At 39.6% G+C, this 21,317-nt stretch overlaps 1 protein-coding gene across 4 annotated transcripts in view; it reads left to right on the top strand.

Annotated features, from left to right (window-relative positions):
- The window catches only part of LOC100749073 (matrix metalloproteinase-2), a 109,200-nt gene extending 88,024 nt beyond the window's left edge, over positions 1-21,176 (top strand). For all 4 annotated transcript variants that reach the window (XM_012392614.3, XM_003485327.4, XM_033324453.1 and 1 more), the window contains 6 exons: positions 3,706-3,851; positions 9,722-9,880; positions 19,568-20,043; positions 20,242-20,540; positions 20,726-20,829; positions 20,922-21,176. In XM_012392614.3, coding sequence (XP_012248037.1) covers positions 3,706-3,851; positions 9,722-9,880; positions 19,568-20,043; positions 20,242-20,540; positions 20,726-20,829; positions 20,922-21,163 — 1,426 coding nt within the window. In that variant the 3' untranslated portion in view covers positions 21,164-21,176. The remainder of the gene's footprint in view (positions 1-3,705; positions 3,852-9,721; positions 9,881-19,567; positions 20,044-20,241; positions 20,541-20,725; positions 20,830-20,921) is intronic.
- The last annotated feature ends 141 nt before the right edge of the window (positions 21,177-21,317 follow it).

Below are 21,317 nucleotides of genomic sequence, written 5' to 3' on the forward strand. Positions count from 1 at the left end.
TACGCGAAAAAAGAAGTCGAAAATATAGAATAAACATTTTTCGTTCGAGGCTTTGTTTTCGAGAAAATCCACTTTGAATTTTCGCTCCGTACGCGTCCACTTTATCGCGTCTCGTTATAACGGATCTCACTGTAGATCGTTGTCTCGATGGAAAAATTGTTATTCTATATTTTCGACTTCTTTTTTCGCGTAAAATCATCCCCTTTCCGCTTGTACCGCCAGTTACCAATTACCCTGTATATTTCAATTTTATTTATTATGTATTCCATCGTACGTGGATTGTTTAATTAATTAGAATTCGCGCTTTTTTGTACGAATAAATGACATTTTAAAAAACGAATAAGCGAAAAGGTCGGAAAGGAACGAAAATGGAAATTTTGCTCATACGGCTGGGTTTACCTTCTTTTACCATAGCACGGTGCTTTTTAACTATCAGACGAATTTCAACTTCGCTCAAACCGAACATGGCACGATCGTTGTTTTTCCATCTTTTTTTCCATTTCGTTTTGTCTTTTCTTCTTTCTATCTCGAAACACATTGACGAGTGCATAGCGCGCGGCGTTACGTAGCTTTCATGGCCGTCGAGCAATTCGCGCGAACAGCAGATTTTAAATAAACCTCTTCCGTTTAATCATACCCCGTTCCCAGTTACGCCATTGCGATAAATTTCCCGATAACAAGGAAGTCCGAGAATCGAGCTATTGATTCTCTCTTTGTTTGCTCGTATTATTTCCTTCTCTTTGTTTACCGCTGTGCCTTTATAGACACGGCTTAAAATTATCGTGCGGATTCGCGTGGATACCATGGTACTATGTTAATATCTCGATAGAAACGTATATCGCGCAAAAACCTTTCGATTCGACAAGCTGAACGAAGTAAACGCATCGAAAGGTCGAAAGTGTTTTACGCTCTTTTCAACGAAAATGTACATCGCCACTTGATTATGTCCTGCGATTATATCATCGCGCCGTCAAAACGATATCGTACGATATTAGGTCGTTAGCGGTCGAACGAACAAAAGTTTTCAACCACTATAGTTCTATTACATTGACTCTGCAATGCTATTATGCGCCTAAACACGCCTAGAAACTATCGAGCGCCGTATCGAGGAATCGTACACCTGAACCGTGGAAGCAGATGAAATTACAATTTCAACGATTAAAGAACATCGTTTTAGCGTAATTTAATTTTCCAACAATTTTGGTTTTTTCGTGTCAAAAAATTACCGGAACGCAAAAATAACAAAGAGCTATCTACCACTCTTTCGAAATGGTTAAAGCAAAAGTAACCGGAGGGTACGAAATCCTACGGCACAGTATTGAAAACGTTTCGTACTTTTGATTTCTTGGTCGATCGTCCGTAGCTAAGGAACGATTTTACTCGTTTTGGATGTACGTTAATTTCGCAAAAGAAACGACGCACCAGCTGCATTTCGCGATACATTTTTTATATATTTTCCTAAGCGTGTCGTACACGTATTGCGTAAATCGTCGTCGCTTTTCTCCGATGCAAACACAGTTTAGATACGTTATAGCGTAAAATCTCCTTTTTCTTTATCGTGAATAGCATCATTTATAAAAAAAAAAAAATAAAGGTGCGCCTGTTGAACCGATATCGGTTCCGCGTATCTGTTAGGTCATCTACATAGAACTCACTTATCTAACGTATTGGTTTTCCTATAGTTTGTAAGTAACGACGAACTGTTGCATAATGTATACCTAATTTGCGATCAACATCTCGCGCATAACATCTGTGACGTGCATGAAACCGCATGGAAGTCTTCGACCGACTGAATCGAATCGATTATAATTATTATCGAACGCGACCCTACCAGCCATGTTAGTTTCCTGCGATTTCTCTCTCTCTCCTAATATTGCGTCTGCCTCTCCTGTCCTCTTGATCAAAATTTAACGAAATTGGCACCTTAATCGTGTTTCGTCTAAAAAGCATAAATTTAACTTAAATTCCAGTTTGATATACTAATAGTAAGTAATACGTAATTAACACGTTGACTGCCACGACAGCCGTATTCGGGTGTCAGCAAAGTTTCTGGTCAGGCCACGTAATCCATATTCCGGCGTCGCTTATTTGACTATTTGCGAAGGATCGTCGTAGGTATTCGAAAAGATATTCCATAATAATAAATTGTTAATTAATACTTAATCGTAATAACAGTTGAATTGGTATAAAATAAAAATACGAAAATGGTATATTAAAAGAATTATTTAGAATGTAAAACTTTAAAGCATTCTATACATAGCTGAGGTTGGTCGGGACAACTTGGACAATAAGTCGTTCTTTTTTTCAAATTCTTTTGTGCCTTTGTTCGGTCCATTCGACGTCTTTTATTTGCATAACATAGTTTACACGCGCGTCTATGCTTCTTCCGGAATCGTTTTTCCGAACGGCGATATTATGCCGACTCCGTCGAAGATAAGGATTTTGTGTATTTTCAGACAACCCTAATAATTTTGCAACTAATAATCGTCTAAATATTCTAATATTTATATTTTTTCTTGTTGCAATTTCATAAACCGTCAAAGCGTTTACAACGGAAATTCCCAGAAAGAATCGAATGCCAAGTTTTCCGTGCCATTTGATTCCTTTTCTAATTGTGGTGGCATAAGAAACCATTTGGTCGGAATAATCTATACCACGCTTTCCTTCGTTATATTCGACAACAGCTAGTGGTTTTAATGTTGCGAACAAACGAAACGAAAGATCATTCTCGACACCACCGCTGGAGCGATTCGCGTCACTAAAATATCGATGGGAGCACCTAGCAGAGAACGCTTGGTACTGGTGTACGCGTAGCCTGACGGAGATTTCTTTGAAAATACGCGTGCCAGTCAACGTGTTAATATGGTATTGGATAGCTTTGATTCAGGGCTCGTAACAAATTACGAAACGTTACTTTGTCGGTTATATCGAACGCGCGTCGTAAGATCGCGAACTGAAACAAGCAGACTTGTCTTACCAATTCTCTCGGGATTACAAAGGTTCCAGTTAACTCTCCTGGTACACGTTTCGACTCGACCATATACAATATCGGAGACCCGATACCGTTAGCAGAAACAAGCGTTGGAATTAAACGATCGCAAACTATCGATTAAATGCATCTCAGAGGATATAATATTCGTACCGGTCACCGTGTTAATTCGTAGGTATCGATACTCTTAACGATCGAAAGCGATTTATTCGACAGTTATTCGGAGACCGTGGCGATAAACGCGGAAACTATAGGTCGCGCAGAAATCGACCGAAACCAGGAAGAAGGGAAGAATAGAGAAGACGAATGATTCGGTTTGCCGATTAGCCATCAGGAATGGTACGATAACAGTGGCGTATCGGCTGTCCGAATAATCGACGAATACTCGCGAACGGAATTTAATTATGGCGCCAGGGTATGCCACGTCTCGTCCCTGTTCTAGACTCACTCTAGGGAAACGGCAAATTAAACGAACCGCAAAACGAAGCGAGAGATTGCGCGTCGTACGACCGAGATGCCATGAGAACTTAGAGCTGTAGTAACGTCCGAACAAACAGCAAATAGCATAGAAATGGTCGCGTTGGCGCGGAAACGTCGGAACACGCGTAACAGCGGGAATTTCCTGTGAATTCCGCGAAGTCGAATAAGTAGCAATAGAAAATAATTCGGTTGGATTTAACGTCGATTGGTTTACTCTTCTACGTATTCTGCTTCAGTGGTCATCATGGCGATGGATATCCATTCGATGGGAGAGGCCAGATTCTGGCACATGCGTTCTTTCCTGGTAGAGATCGCGGCGGAGACGTTCATTTTGACGAGGAAGAAATATGGTTGTTGCAGGACGACAACAGCAACGAAGAAGGTAAGAACTCAGAAGCTCAGTTGACGAACATAGAGAACAGAAATCCGTCCTTTCCTTAAAACTAGCCTTTCTCGCTGGATCTGCCTATATACAGGGTGATTGGTAACTGGTGGTACAAGCGGAAAGGGGGTGATTCTACGCGAAAAAAGAAATCGAAAATATAGAATAACAATTATTTTTAAATTTTTTTTTCAATTTTTCCATCGAGATAACGATCTACAGTGAGATCCGTTATAACGAGACGCGATAAAGTGCACGCGTACCGCGCGAAAAACGAAAAATTTGTATTCTATATTTTCGATTTCTTTTTTCGCGTAGAATCACCCCCTTTCCGCTTCTACCACCAGTTACCAATCACCCTGTATATTAACATTTGATATTTCGAAACGTACGGATTTGCCTGTGTAGAGTTCAACTTTATCCAGACATTTATCCAACTGAACATTCCCTCTGAATCGTTCGATTATAATCGCGGTATATTCGCCGAAACCTTGATTTTTATATAAAAGTATTCTCAACGAAAAGTTTTATGCGACGCTACGTCGTTCCTAGAAAAAACGGCAGAAAGTTTCGATAACTTTTAATTGAAAGCAGAAATACGTCGTACGTAATATCGTTATATGTGCCACCAAGTTCGCAAATCGGACGGATTCGTAACTCAAACGGCTACGACTAGGAATATCGAGCGAAATCGGCGGACCAACGGTAACGATGAAATTTTGAAGTGACGACGCCTAGCTCGTTCGGATGTCAAAATAACAATTTCTGCGCGTTCCACTTTGTGCAAAGCAGGATTTCGCAATGGCGATGGAAAGAAGCACGGTAAGAGGAAGTTTAAAGGGATTTGCGGATGAAAAGAAAAGATTCCGGAACCGAGAAATTTTCGCAAGAGCGATCGAGCCTTTTTCCATTTGATATACGATTGGAGATACGCCAATTCGGTCATCCCGCGAGCGAGAAAAAGAAATAAGGAAACGATCACCAAAATCTTCCGTCTGTTCCACCATATTGTCATATTGTTATTTTTTCTTCGAGCTACGAGAAACGCTGATGATCCAACAGCGTGTCGTGCATTCTGATTTTTTCCCATTTAATCAAACTTTTATCGATAATTAAAACGAGAGATAATTTAGATGTTGGCTTAGAGAACTCCTATGGTGATTCGACCTATCCAACTCTCGATTCCTGCTAAAGATCTAATTTCGAGACAACCCAAACACGAAACTCCCTGCAAAATCGAAACTTGGAGGCAAATCTGAGACTTAGCGTTAACCTAATGCCTAAATCGATCTTGAAACGTGTCTCGGACTTGGCTGACGTTAAATTGACACATAAGTCAATTACCATCTAACTATTAATTTCCAAGAAATTAATCATTCGCTTAACGTATTTCGCTTTTTATTTTATGCGATAGAATGAAACTTTCGTCGTTATAATTTCGATATTTTCGTTCCTACCGAATAACAGAATATCAAACGAGAAACTTGAAATTACTACCATTTCTTTCTGCTATGTTCGCGTCCTCTTCTTCTTCTTTAAACTACGATTTAACTACGCTTTACCTAAGAAAATGAAACGAATTTTTATGGTACAACTTCGGAAAGGAGAAAAAATAAATTGGTTAAAAGGATGGCTTACTCGAAACAAAGTTGCAAAGATGAAATTATCGTGTTACTTTCGAAGCAAATGGTCGAGCAACGACTACATACGGTTCCCTATTTTAATTAGAACGTAAGTACTGTAAGGAAAAAAGCCAAATTCCCAATTCACCATATGGGAACGCTTGCTCGAAACCTAGATGCAACTTGATGCGATTTTCTACGATCCACGATGAGGTTACGACGGTTAATTGACCTGATAATGCACGAAGAAAATCGAAATGGTTATTCAGAATCGGTCAACGGCTGTTGCCTGTATCGCGAATTATTACTCGCGGTTCGATTTTGATAGATGGTTGGTTCAATTCCGATTGGCCTCGTTAATAACTCCAGCTTAGCTCTCATTCCCTGCTGCTGGCGTTGCATAGTTTCCATTAGCACGGTCATAATTATCCTGGATTCGCCGACATCGTTCAGGGTCCACCTATTAATAGCGCTGCTACTAATACCGATAATTTCGGTAATTTTCCAAAAGTAGCGTAACAATTTTGGCTAAATTGCTGCTTTAAAGAAACAGTCGTCTTCTTCTTCCTCCTCCTCTTCTTCTTCTTCTTTTTCTCCTTCTTCGCTCGTGAAACCAAGCTATCCTTCAGTCTGTTACTTTTACGAAAATTTTTACCAAAGAACGTGTAGTTTCGAATTTGTCTGCAGTTTTCCTTACAAACTATTACACGATGCGTAGAAAATATATCAAGTTACGAATCGAACGAATGAAAATTTCTCTTAAAATACGTTACGGGATCGTAAACTTTGGGAAATCCATTCTCCTATTATCTCCTATTATACAGAAGCTTCTGTATGGGTAATATTCGGCGATGTTAGTGTCAGTTACGAACAACTAATGTCATATCTGACACATACCGTCGGGAACCACAGGATGCTTGCAAACGACGAGAAACCGGAACATCACGATCAGCAAATCCATCGGAAAATTAGCATCCTCCTAGAATAGTCTCGACACGAATTCATCTGGAATTCTGACGTAGCACGAGAGATTTTTCGAGCAACCGATTTATCGATAAATTCTTTGCCGGATTTAACGTTGATATTCCAAAAACGTTGTTACCGTGCAAATACAGGGTGAGTCGAAAATGATAGCACAACCGGACAGAGGGCGATACTACGCGAAGATACAAGAACAAAAATTTGACGTAACGTTTATTCGTCCGAAAGTTTGAGCTCGATTTTCTCAGAAACGAGGCGTCGTAAGAAAAATTATTTTTTCACGTAGAATCACCTCGTGTTCGGTTGTACTACGATTTCCGATCCATCTTGTTAGAGTTTACTTTCGGCAAATTACCGCAGTGGTCGGAATAAGAATTTTGTTTGAAAAATGCGTTATATCTTTGTAAAAATTCTTTAATCATACGTGCATTTTCTATAGCGTTATCGTTACGCTTTTGCAGATTTATATTTATTCCGATCGCGCAAGCATCCGCTATCCAAATAATTTGTATGCGACAACCTAAATGGAGAAGGTACACGAAGGTACGACGAGAGTGGTGTAATTTCTGTAAAAAACTCGCTGGGATATCGAGGCTCGGCAATCTGAAGAGCCCTTCGAGGACGACCGTAATCCGTTCCACTTATTTTCATGCTCGTCCTCGAGCAGGCTTTTGATTAAGAGCACTTGACTGCCGGTATATTGCAGCTAGCTGCTGTTAACATCGAGATTTCGAAGTATGTATCACGACGACGCGACGCGACGCGCTGAAAGTTCGTAACGAGGAAACTTCACCGAGAAGATCGCGCCACGCCACGGATGCCACGCTAGGCCTTTGCATCAACGCCCTTCCTTTGATTGACGTTTTGCGATGTGCTTGCAGTCACTACGCAAATTGCACTTGTCAAGATTACGCTACTTGCGTTCTCTCTTGACCTTCTCTGCGTCATATTCGTAATTTACAGAGTCTATTTCTTTTTCTTTTTTTCTTTTTTCGTACGTCGTATATTTTTACAATCCGAAGAAAACAAGGATTATAGAGGGAAAAAATATGATAAATTCTAATTCCATTTGGTAATCCCATTTTAAATTCTTCGATGCGTCGAAGGAAAAGTCTACATCTTCTCCGGTGTTTAGTTTTCTTAGTCCTCGAAGCCATTGAGTGTTGTTTAGCTCTAAATCGATTTGAAGAGCCTCTCAGACTCGTGGCCTTTTCTAAGAACATTCCGTGCACAGATGGTGCAGTGGGGTATAGACGGGCCAGTTTTCGTAATTAGATAAAAAGCCATAGGTGCGTGGCTTCGGAGCTCTGTTACAAAGCAACGCTGCCAGCGTGCGGATCTGAACTAGTATACATTGTGCTTATATTTACTTAAACATATTTCTATTATACATTCATCCACGCGTTCTTCTTTATTCTATTTCGAGGTAAACCTCAACACGATGTAACACCAGGTGTAAGTTCCCTCAGGCTTTCACGAGCCGAGTTTGCCAAGTTTATGCCGCTCGTAGCTTTGTGTTCTTTTAGAAAAGTGTCCCGACATTTTGCTAACATTTCGTTCGAAAGGACAATACTTGCACGCAGATATATCAATCCGTATGAAATATTAATGGACGCAGTTTCTTATATTCTATATGCTAACTTTATGCGATATTCCGATACTTTTATATTTTTCGTGCTACGCACCACATATACATTATCTTCTTCCACGTTCTACGTATTTCATTTGCGTCATTTTTAGGTTTTACGTACACGAACGCTTCACTCAAGTCTTAGAAGACACGTTATAGTTACTTGATATAAAATTATCGTACTATACAGGGTGGTTGGTAACTGGTGGTAAAAACGGAAAGGGGGTGATTCTACGCGAAAAAAGAGGTCGAAAATATAGAATAAAAATTTTTTGTTCGAGGCTTTGTTTTCGAGAAAATCGACTTTGAATTTTCGCTCGGTACGGATCTCACTCTAGATCGTTGTCTCGATGGATATTATCGCAGTTTAAGTTTGTTTTTGCCGTAACGGAAAATTAAGAATACATAATGAAATAATATGAAGTAATCGTAAAGTTTATTTTTACAAAAATTGCAGTGAGATCCGTTATAACGAGACGCGATAAAGTGCACGCGTACCGAGCAAAAATTCAAAGTCGATTTTCTCGAAAACAAAGCCTCGAACAAAAAATTTTTATTCTATATTTTCGACCTCTTTTTTCGCGTAGAATCACCCCCTTTCCGTTTTTACCACCAGTTACCAACCACCCTGTATAGTACGATAATTTTATATCAAGTATCGTACGAACACCGTTTCGAGTTAATCTATTTTCTTCTTCTTTATACGCGGTTTTAATTAATTTTTCTTCCAAGATACGCTATTTCGTCTCTCGGGGTAGAATATCTCGACAAGAAACGAGAAATTGAAGCAGATTTTCTCGGTGATACGTCGGAAAGAAGACGATCGCATTTATTCGCTTTTCGTAGTGACTGAACGCGCGCTTCTTTTATCGCCAGCCTTGCGAGCTTTAATTTTATGATTTCGACCTACATTTCACAACGAACGTCCCGAATGCGAAACGAGACGGAACGAAGATAAAAAGCCGTCAAAAGGAAAGTACGTTAACGCCAAACTCGAGCTTCCGTCAAACCGTCGACAAATTTTGATATCCCTCTGATAAACGACCGAAAGTGACTGATATCGTCGGACGTCGATTACCGTTTACTCCGTTTTTATTTATCTATTTCGTGGGCGTTCTTTTACCTGGTTCGCCGTTTAAGCGAAACGTAAAATAATTCTTATGAACTAAATTCGTAAAATAATTTCTACGTTGCTGGTGTTTGCTTCGATCGAAAATTCGATATTCGTTTGAAATATCGTTGGAGATATTAAAGAAAGAACGGTGGGTAGCACGAAACGAGTTTATTGAAAGAATATTTCACGGTATCCACGAAATAACGGTTGCCATCGAGAAAACAAAACCCTTCTTCCGATATCATATATTTTACAACTAAAAATATACGGATATCGAGAGAGAGACCTTTTCGAAATAGCGTCCAAACGATCTGCCATTCTCGCGAGATTCGTTCCTCGTATAATAAAAGTATCTTTCGTCCGATCCTCTTTACTTAGTTTCTTAACGATAACGATTTCTCTTGCTTTTTTTCGCCAAAGAAACTTGGAAGAAGACGCGAATAACGGAAATAAAAAAGTATAGATAGGAGAATGAATAACCGAGTAATAGGGCGAAGTTTGAAACGGTTCTTTTGCCTTTCAGGAACCAGCCTTTTCGCGGTGGCCGCGCATGAATTTGGCCATTCTCTTGGCTTAGCACACAGCTCGGTTTCTGGAGCGCTCATGTATCCCTGGTACCAAGGATTGAGCTCTAATTACGAGTTGCCGGAAGACGACAGACACGGTATTCAGCAAATGTACGGTGAGTGAGTTTGCATATTCGATTATTTCCTTGCCATAATAACAATGATTATAATACTCTACGCTTTCGCCTACTAATTTTCCAGACGACTCGAATCACAAACGAAGGGACAAGGTTACGTGGTTAGGTAGAATCGATAAAGAAGACGATCGAATCACGCGCGTCGTACGATAAATAATTAACAATCTCGCGGTTTATTTGTGTACTTTTACGTTTACACCCCGGGATGAAGGGGAAACCATTCGCGTAACCTTACGTTTCTGTCTGGTTCTTGCGATATGATATACAGGGTGGTTGGTAACTGGTGGTACGAGCGGAAAGGGGATTATTCTACGCGAAAAATGAAGCCGAAAATATGGAATGAAAATTTTTCGTTCGAGGCTTTGTTTTCGAGAAAATCCACTTTGAATTTTCGCTCGGTACGCGTGCGGTACGTTATAACGGATCTCACTGTAGATGTAGAAAAATTAAAAAAAGAATTTCTTTTATTCCATATTTTCGACTTCTTTCTTCGCGTAGAATCATCCCTTTTCCGCTTGTACCACCAGTTACCAACCACTCTGTATGCGTAGCGGGACATGAGCTACAGGACAATTCGAATCGTGTTGTTTCTTTGCCTCGGAGTATCGACATCGTTAGGATATACGTAATGTAATAATAAACAAACTCCGTGCAAAACAATGTCGCCGCTACGTGCATTCGTCAAACAAAGTCGAATATCCGGTACTCCCTTGATCAGTATAAATAAACGAACGGGATCGTAAGATGGCCAGTTTTTCGGTTTCAGTCTTGAGCAATTCTATTAGCGATCAATACGATCATTCTTTCAACGACCAATATCGAGCAATCTACGGTTGACTCCGAGTTATGTTTATAACATTTTAAAATATATTTGACGGTTTAAAAATCAAGTAATCTGGTCGTTGTTTAAACAACGACTCAACCAACCGTCCTCCGCGTATGTCTAGTATTTTTAGATATTACGATATAGCAGCTCCATTTTAAACGCGCGAACTATTCAATTCCTAAACACTGACAACATAAATCTGACGCCGTGAGATGGAAGTCGAGTAACTAAAGAGTAAATTATCTAAAGGGAGAACTGTTTCTTGTAATACGTTTGACCTATCGGAAGCTGGAACGCGTTTAGTTTGGGCTAGGTCAGGCATCGATCACGCGTAACACCAGCGATGTTGGTTCCTTCGATATCGGTCCACAGCGATATTTCCACGGAGGAAAAAGGTAGAAAAGCCGCGCATAACTGTCGACGAGTTAACAACATTGTTCTCTCGTATATTCGTCTACCGATCCTTCGGCAAGTTGGTTTTTATTCGTCGCAGAGAAGCGCGCAAAACCTAGTAACGCGAGGTCGTATGAAAATCCGAAGGTACCAGACTGAAAGTAGGAAAGTACTCGCGAAAGGGCATAATTGAAGTTTGAAATATACATGGTCGACCGACGAAATTCAGGATAAATCGAGAAAACAATTTCGCGAAATAATCGCGACGGTAGAGCGTAGAAAGATGTCCCCGCGGTTGGTAACAACAGGGTGAAATGAAACGTGAATAAAATATAAAGAACGGCCGTCCCCTTTCCCTTTCCCTTTGCTTCTAGCGGGATACAGGCCGTAGATTCGGGTGATTTAGCGTATGAGAAAGGTTTCCAGCCTCCCAGACCCGGATCGCAAATGCATTCCACTTGCCCCTTCCGCTTCTGTTTTTGTCCTCCCTCGTTCCCGCTATTCCACTCTCTTTCTTTCCTTCTCTTCCTTTCTCTCTCCTCTTTAAACGCATTTCTCCATTTCTACCTCTTATACCGGCCAATTTCTTCTTTTATTCCTTTATACCGACTCCCCCGATTTTATTCATCACCGTGATTTTTTTTTTTCTCCGCGTCCTCCAATCCGCCATCCCTTTCCTCTATCCCCTCTGCTCTTCTTCTGCTTTTCTCTTCTGCTTCCTCTTTTCCAACTTTGGATCACGCTGTCGTTAATTTTTCCTGTATATTGTTCGTACTTTCCATTTCCACCGTATCCTCTTGGTCTTTCCTGTCGTTTCCCACGTCACCTTGTTTTCTCTTCGTCATTTCCCACGTTCATTTTCGCTTTTCTACAATTTTCTAACGCTAAGTCTTTGCTCTCTGTTTTTAGCCGCGATGATGTATGTTCGTTGCAGTCTGCAGGAAAGAATATTCTGACGAAGAAAACGTCTTTGTCGTACGAGCCTGTTCTTGCGCAGGATAAGAGCTCCTTGATCCACGAATCGAGTAGATCGTTTAGGTCGTATCGTTTAGCAACGTAACTATTATAACGTAACTTGATTCGTATACGAATTATATATGTCGGGTTTGTCAAGTTGGCGTTAGACTCAGGGGTGTGTAACGTATCTTCCTTAGGACAAGCCATCGTTGTTGTTCAATGGAGATTATATTTACAATTATATGTACAAATGTTGATTTGACAGAGTTTGACAATTAAACGCGGTGATTAGACACTCTCGATGATAAAGACAATGTTCTCAGGTTCAATAACGAATCCACGGTCAACGGCAAAACTCTTTGTACAATCGAATATATTTTGAAACACAAAGTGACGTTAACTGTGACGCACGCTATTTTTCTGACTGACTGACGAGACGATGTAAGTAAACTCTCCAAGGTGATCGCAAGAATAAAAGACCGACGCGATCGCATTTGTCAATTGCGTATTGACCGGGGATATCGACAAAATTCCAGGCGCCGTTACTAGGCGGACCCGCGTAGAGTCGTCATTGGTCCTGCCCCGGGGCTTGTTTGCTAATACAGCGTGTGTCCCTCGATATTGGTACTTCTACTGTCAAGTAAAAACGTTCGTCCCGTGATCGTGGCTACGTTCGGCGACCAGTTGTGTCACCTCGAGCCCAAGCCCACTGTCACGAATCTCGGGCAAACATAATCGGATCGTATCTCAACAACTACTTCTAAGTTCTATTATTTAAGTACAGCTATAACGAATAGTTTAGACCAAAGTATCGAGGATCTTCCCAAAATTCCAAAAGATAGGCCCGATGTCCCTACATCTCCGACATATAAATTCATACAAGTAGATCTCTTTTTTATTTCTGCGCGTACAACGTACCGGACAAAGTTTAACCGAGAGAAACTAGGACAGCCTCCATTGCAGCACGTAAATAAGTTCGTGCAACATAGTCGCAAAATCCGAGCGAGTAACGCGACGATAATTTTATTCAAACGACCATTCCACGTGGAAAGGCGCGTTCTTTAACGACAAACGCGTCATTCTCACAACGTTTTAGACCTTTTCACGGGAAAGATTTTCTTCCAGCAGTTTAACGATTGCTTTCGTTTAAACAGTCGCGTGGTCGACGTGGTTCGTCAATTTCGAAAATTTCCAGATAATCTCTTCTTAACGAAACGCGAGCCTTCGAGCGTGCGGTTGCGTTTCTACTCGTACGCGGTGTATCTGTTAGGTCGTTCGAAAAGTTTCTTTCGTTTTGCTCTATCGAGATAAAGATCGCAACGTTCGATGGATTAAGTTTCATGTTTGTGTAAGTAATAGATATAACGTAAGAGTTAACAACCACCAAAACCCATTAGTTAGCCAATTACTTGACACGGCGGATAAGATCCGCAGGCTAAAAAGACATTATCCTGTAGATTTAAACGTTAGATTCAGCTAGAATCAAACATACGATAAACACTTATTATACGCGCTATAGTACCACGCCAGAATAATTTATACTTGTAATTCTCAATGAGAATCGATCGTAAAATTCTTCCAAATAAAAGACAAAAAATGTTTGTATAAAGATGCATCGTTGTAAATGACGTGTCTGTGAAAGAAAGACACTTTCCGGACAATCTAATATTTTCGTATTCGATGCTTTAAACCGTTAGAGTGCCGAGTACTCGCGGCCTATACGGTCCGTACGGACGGCGCGCAGCCAGCGCTGACGATCGCTGTGGGCGGAGTACCTTTTCGCTAGACTGAACTCTGTTGATTGACTATTCAAAGCGCAAATCGTAATAAGTTATAGTAATTCTTTTGCACGAGATTAAACGATTCAAGAGCGTTATTTCTTAGTATTATTTATTTATTGTAAACATTGAAATTTACAATAAAGTAGAATTTGGGTAATAAACTAGAAAACTAAATTTAGTAAATATAACACAAGTTAATGATTCAGTTGTGCGTGAAAAATTTCAAAACAATTATCGATACAAACAATTACGCTCCTTCTCTTATTTTTCACACAAACAACACGTTTTCTTCTTGATGCCTATCGATTAAACGAAATGGTAAATCCTCAAACTTTCGTTGGAAATATTTTCGTAAAATGTCTCTTATCAACGCTAAATGAAATTCACTAAATTCTTGTCTCGAAGCAGTAGATTTTTTGATATAAAATATATGCGTTACACAGGGTGGTTGGTAACTGGTGGTACAAGCGGAAACGGGGCGATTCTACGCGAAAAAAGAAGCCGAAAATATAGAATAAACATTTTTCGTTCGAGGCTTTGTTTTCGAGAAAATCGACTTTGAATTTTCGCTCGGTACGCGTGCGGTACGTTATAGCAGATCTCACTGTAGATCGTTGTCTCGATGGAAAAATTAAAAAAAAATTAAAAAAAAATTTCTATTCTATATTTTCGACTTCTTTTTTCGCGTAGAATTTCCTCTCCGCTTGTACCACCAGTTATCAATCACCCTGTATATAAGGAATGCATTTATATTTATCTCACACAAACGTAATAGTATTACTTCCGCGGAAAAATTGATAAACGCATATATGCGTCCTTGGTCCATGCCGGACACTTACGGAAAACGCATATATGTGTCCTTGGTCCACACCGATAGCTTTCGTCAGACGCATATACGCGTCCATAGCACTGTAAGAGTTAAAGGTCGAATATTTCGATTTACTCCGTTCGTTTTTAAACTCCGTTTGAATCATAAATAGTTGGCAATCCTATCGTTACTGACGATGTTTTATCGATGAATTTCATCCGAATATAAACATAGAAACGTAGGTAACGATATTTTTACGAAAACAGAAAATCGAATACTTTCGCAATACTCCTATGTGCCAACATGATCATCGCCTTCGTTCACGGTATCGACTATCCTCGTAAAAGAAGAACAGCGAATAGGTGCTCGTGCCGTTGTGGTTTCAGGAATATTTACCTACGAATAAACCGATGGTCGCTGTGAAACGAATGTGGTACTACTTGAAAAAGCAAACTACGTGTGTATTTGCAATGTTCATTTGTAGTATAGGTTATCGGCTGCGTACGTATACGGCGCAACGCACAGTAGTGCGGATATAAAAATCGCTCGACAAACTTTCGTTCACGATAAAAACACATCGCGATACGCCGGCTTTTCACAGCTTCGGCTATTTATCGACCGGGCTATGTGTCACGAGAACATCCAAAAATCCCAACTTAAATGAAAACGAACTGCAGGACATTAGCGTTTTTGTCTTTGTTCGAATTCCGTGCACGGTACAACCGCGCGACCTTAACCACCGGTACAGATTAGCGCGATTAGGTGAATAATCGCGGCTTGTACGTAAAATGGAAACACGTAAGATACTCTGTAAATATTTCATCTAAAATCTTCCAACGTAACTACTACGAGAAATTACGAGTTTCATACGCGTTAGAACTTTAAACTCTCGTCATGATCGTCATCGTAAACTGTAATTATGATTTTATTCGTTTGGTCGTTTTATGATCGTTCGTGTAAATCAAACACGTCGCCGATACGTAAAAGTAATTTGCTATATCGTCAGGTACCCAAAAGGTAAAGAAAGGTAAAGGTAAAGAAAATCAACGAAAAGGGTTTTGGTATTCGAATCTAGCGTGCATCGATGCTTGTTTCGAGAAAGAGATAAAGTTAAAAGAAAAAACGTAGAAAAAATAATGCAAATCTCGAGATTTCTCCTCTCTGTTTCTTTCACGACCAGGAGAATATCTCTCTTTTCGTTGCATCGTAACGCGATGTTTCATAAACGTTCCTCTCAGAACAATTTGCTTCTTGTCTTAATTACTCCGATTTTCCGGTAACTCTTCCTTTCCCGAACGATCCGACCTTCTCCTTTCTTTCCTATATTTTCCTGTGGAAACTTTACTTCTCCGAACACACCGTGCACTATATGATCGAGAGTCTACCACTGCAATGCCGATATTTCTTTTATCGTTTCGTGTTTCTTCTTTTTCCACGTGATTTCCCTTTCTTTCGTCAAATTTTGCCGTTACACGTACTTGAGAATACCGACGTACAAACTATTCGCATTAAACAACGTAATAACATAGAGCTGGCGTTTATAAACTGCGGGAAAACTCGGTTAAAGCATGATCTTTAAATACGATTTTCTCCATACGAAATCGCGCACTAGGTCCTGATAGAATCGCTTATGTACGTGCATATTCTCCGTCACAGAGACAGGAAAAATGAAGCTTTTACGCCAGCTTTTAGCCTCCGATCTGCCGATGTAGCAGAAACGATAAAAACTCATTAGCACGAAGAAGCGTGTCGCTTAATTGCGAATCACTTTGTTACTGGTTCTTGAATTAGCGACGTAATCCGGTGGACTGGAAAGCAAAAAGCAGGAAGTTAGTAGCATCCTAGCTCGTAGCGTTATTTCGTAAAATCCTCTTTAACGCTCCGAATAAAATAAGCGTCAAGGTATAGAGAGGATTTGGAAAAACAGATAGTTTAAAATTTATTTACAAATTATTCGACTCTAAATGTGCGTTACTCTCTAAAAGACTCGATGATCTACTCGCTTGGTTGTTTCTTTTCTTCCGATTTCTTCTAATAACTTCCAACCGCTTTTAATCGCTTTTGTCTCAACTAACAGCTGCACGTCCTTCAAAGCTCACATACACTCTCACACGTACGGTATAAATGTACCATCTATTTAACAATAAGATCGACGAATTCGAAGTTATTTTTGTCATAAACATAAATTTCTGCTATTCGTGTGAAAATCGATCGTCATTGTGCCTTTCGGATTATTCCTTGGAGAAAGGAATGCTCTTTCGTGATCGTGATTTTCTCTTCTTTCCTGCGATCGAAGGAGCAAAAATTTGATAGATGTTGGACGAAAAGAGAGAAAAAGAATACCCATATACATTATAATTTCACACGATTGTTAAAGCTGGCACGAAATTTGTCGAAGTAATTACTTCGAGGAAAAAAGAAAAACTCTACAGCTTTTCTCTTGTATACCCGTGATCTGGAGACAGCTGTTACGAAGAGAACAGAATTTAGTGAAAGAAAAGAATTCGAAACAAGGAGAGGTGCATATTATTGTGCCCTTGAATATAAATTTTGTTTTGGATTACAAGATCTAGAAGCAAAAGAGCTATAAGTAGATTTCTATTGCTGCTTCTTGTAGCCTTTAGTTAGAGTTACAAGGTTAACTTTTTGGTAATGTCCTTTCCTATAAATATTAGGTCGTCCAAAAAGTTTCTTTCGTTTTATAAGGAAACAATGGATGCACATTTTCCGTTTCGTATTATTTTATCGAATTACGTACGATCCATTTTGTTCTATCAAAATAAAGATCACAACGTTCGACAGATTAGGTTTCATGTTCGTATAAAGATGCATCGTCGTAAAAGACGTGTGTCTAAAGAAAGATACTTTTCGGACAACCTAACGTACGAACGCGCTCCCTATCGCTTCTTCTATTTTATCGTAACGCTATAACAGTGAGGATCTAGATCAGCATACATTATTTACGTTGAGAATTGTGTATCTTAATTGGCGAAATAAAAGTAAAGAAACACCAAGGTTACACTTAGGATTCGTATTAAAATAGTTTTAGATTTATTTAATAAAGGATTTCCAGGATCTTCGTCGATATACATTTGCACGCGTCTCGACACTCTCTTTCCGTATCACAACGAAACAGTTGCGTTCGTCTGTTTTTCGAGACGCCGCGCACACGCATACTTCCACACACTGATATTCACATACGTGTGTCACTACTACGCGGCCAATCTACTCTAGCACACAAAATTATACATATCTCGATAACGTGCTTATTATTTATTTATTCGCCTTTATTTATTTCAATATATTTTTCTATTACCAATTCGTCCACTCGTTTTTCTATCAGTCAACCTCAGCAAAATGAACAGTGGAACGAAAGCAAAGCAAACCAAAATTAATAGTCAAACCAGCGAGGTTTCTTGAAAACTCCATTATAAATAGCTCGAGTCAGGTATACGAACGAGAAGTCAATGGCAATAAACGTTATGCATAATACATCGCGGTATGCAAAGTATGTATATATCATGCGCAACCCCGTACTATCTGCATTATTGCATTATTCAAGAACGGCGTGTGTCCCAGAATCGAATGATAATTAATATTCGTGAGGGAGCTACCAATTAGCGAACGGAATCTGCACGCGGCTGCTGTGGTGAAGATAGAAAGAGAGAGAGAGAGGGAGAGAGGGAGAGATTAGAGAAACGAATAAACAGACAGAGAATGAAAATGAAAAAACTTACCCGTCTAACATCATCTCTTTAACTATCGATCTGATTACAGTGACGACACTTTCAAAATTCCAATTACAATGTTTTTCGTAACAACATGGATGAAGTGATATCTCGTGGAAATTCTCAGAGACTGTTGTCGTCTTCGACCTTAAGTCAAAGACACTTCTCGAGTTAATTAATTCTAATTAATCCTATCCTAAATAGGATATTTTTCAATTTTATATGGTAATTTGGTAAACAGTAATATCTCCATAAAAGTACGTGCGCGATATACTTTTGGTTTAAATGGAAAGTTTTGCAGTTACAGCTTGGAACATCTGCAGTGACACAGCTCGCAGAATATCTAAAAACTTTGATCACCGAAAGGCGTGTTCTGCGAACAACTTCCACTTTAAAAGTTCTACCACGTCATTTATCATTTAACATAGAAATAACAAATTAACAACGATTTTTACATGTGTTTGAAACAATGAAAAAATGAAATTACATCTTGTACACGATTGGAACACACAAATAGCTCGAGGTTCGCCTTTGTTTTCTTATTCCAAATTAAAATTAAAAATAGTTCTGTGCAGATAATGTAATCCGATTTTACGTCTGGTTGGGGTTAGGTTAGTTAGGTGGAAAGCTGACGTTGCGTTTGATATCGAGATACGGAAATAGATGTTTGTTTCGGCATTAAAAAGTATTGCCGTGAAAGATGCGTTGAATCGATTCAATTTTGAAACATAAAATACGCTTTTCTCTTCTCCTTTCGTATTGAAAATGAATTCAGGACTGAACCATCTTCACGGGATAGTAAATCTTTACGTCTCTGCATATGTTTCTAAGAAGATAACGACTTACGACATATCGTGCCTTTCATTCCAGTTTTATCGATCTGTGCGAAACGACTCGAATTATTGGTGTATATCAATTAAATTGTATCTACAGCTACTTATCCAATATTTTGCTACTGAATACACGCAATTATCGATTTTTACTTTTGACTTATTTTATCGATCGTTCGACGCCATATCGAATAAGAAGCGAAAAAAGAAATATTAAAAGTCCTGGATTTTTTAAACTATACTTTATTTCCGATTTTAATAGACGTTAAAATAATTCGAGCCAACGATCAATTTATTATCCGCGTGATAGTCGTTTAACGAGTACCTGGTGATCGTGTTACAGGTGCACCCGAAGAGAAGCTCTGGGCCAAGATACCAGGTGGTCCGCCACCTCCGGAACGACCTACAACGGCCCGGACAACTACGACAAGCGTTGGGACGACGTACAGACCATGGAGAACACGACCAACCAGGCCAAATCACTATCCAAACGACGACAGGCCTCGCCGCCCTGATCGCTACCCTCAAAAGCCGGATTACAGAACAGAGAGACCAGAGAGGCCGGAGGACAGACCTCAGAGGCCTCACAAACCTCACAAACATCACACCACCTCCACTACTACCACTAGTACCACTAGCACTACCACTACCACCACCACCACCACCACCACTACCACCACCGTCAGGACACCGTACACGCAAAGGCCAAGGCACCGATGGACAACGCCGACACCCAAAAACGATAAACCGGATAAATGTGATACCAGCTACGATGCCATCAGCATTATTCGCAGGGAAATTTTTGTTTTCAAAGGACGAGTAAGTTGTCGAACGAAATTGCAAATTTTCAACATGCCCAATGAGAACGCATGGAAATTTCATTTTTGCACGTTTGATGTATCGATAAATGTTTTATTGAGAAGTTTCTCGACGATATAGAATAGAAGAGATATACAGCGATCGAATAGAAATAAAGAAATGTAATACCAATAATATCGTAATGTGTGTCTTTCGTAGTATTTATGGAGAATCGGTGACCAAGGATTATACGAGGGATATCCAGCGGAGATCACGCGTTTGTTTAACCTACCTGAGAACATCGATCACGTTGATGCGGTGTACGAGAGGCCAGACAAGAAAATCGTATTCTTTATTGGCAAAAGGTACTATGTTTTCAACGCCAACAATCTCGAACCGGGTTATCCAAAACCATTAACTAAACTGGGATTGCCAGAGTCATTGGAAAAAATCGACGGTGCGATGATTTGGGGACACAATGGAAGAACTTACTTCTTTAGTGGATCCGAGTATTGGAGGTATGGAACAAAAATGTTTTATCTGCGGTTGATATCAAAGTTAAAATGAAATTAGAACATATATATAACATCGACACATAACTTTGAAACGGGCGAAAATTATATTAAGCGGAAATAAATGATATAAATCGGATTTAATTTAATGATTATGAAAATTAAATTTAACGATTGTGATATTCGTACAGGTTTGATGAATCGGTAAACCACATAGAACTCGACTATCCAAGAAATATAAGCATGTTCGCTGGTGTTGGAACAGACATCGACGCTGTTTTCCAATGGAGAGATGGTCTGTATTCCTGCAATCGATTGTGATAATAACAATATCAAATATATGTAATCGCTATATGATAATAATGATAAAACGTGTATATCTTTTAGGCAAAACATACTTTTTCAAGGGGAAAGGCTTTTGGGAATTCGACGATCAAAGAATGAAGGTTGCACACGAAAAGCAAAAATTATCAGCCCCGTTTTGGATGGACTGCCCTCCGGAATTGGAAACGAACGATGTGGAAAGTTATCCAAGAAAATCAAAAATCATGGCCTCGAACAACGCATCGTCACGATCGACCTTCTTCCTCGGGATATTTTTTATAGCGTATTTTAATAAATATTTGTAAACTGTGATATTTATGTGAAGTCGTGTATAAATATTTGTGCGTATATCCATACGCGCCCCAAATTTTAACACCTAAACAAACAAATACACAACGCGCGCGCGCGCGCGCACGCACGCACACCGTTTTCCTTATACCGAGTATATATAAAATAATT

Source organism: Bombus impatiens, unplaced genomic scaffold, assembly GCF_000188095.3.
Source record: "Bombus impatiens unplaced genomic scaffold, BIMP_2.2 scf_0051, whole genome shotgun sequence".
Lineage (NCBI taxonomy): Eukaryota > Metazoa > Arthropoda > Insecta > Hymenoptera > Apidae > Bombus > Bombus impatiens.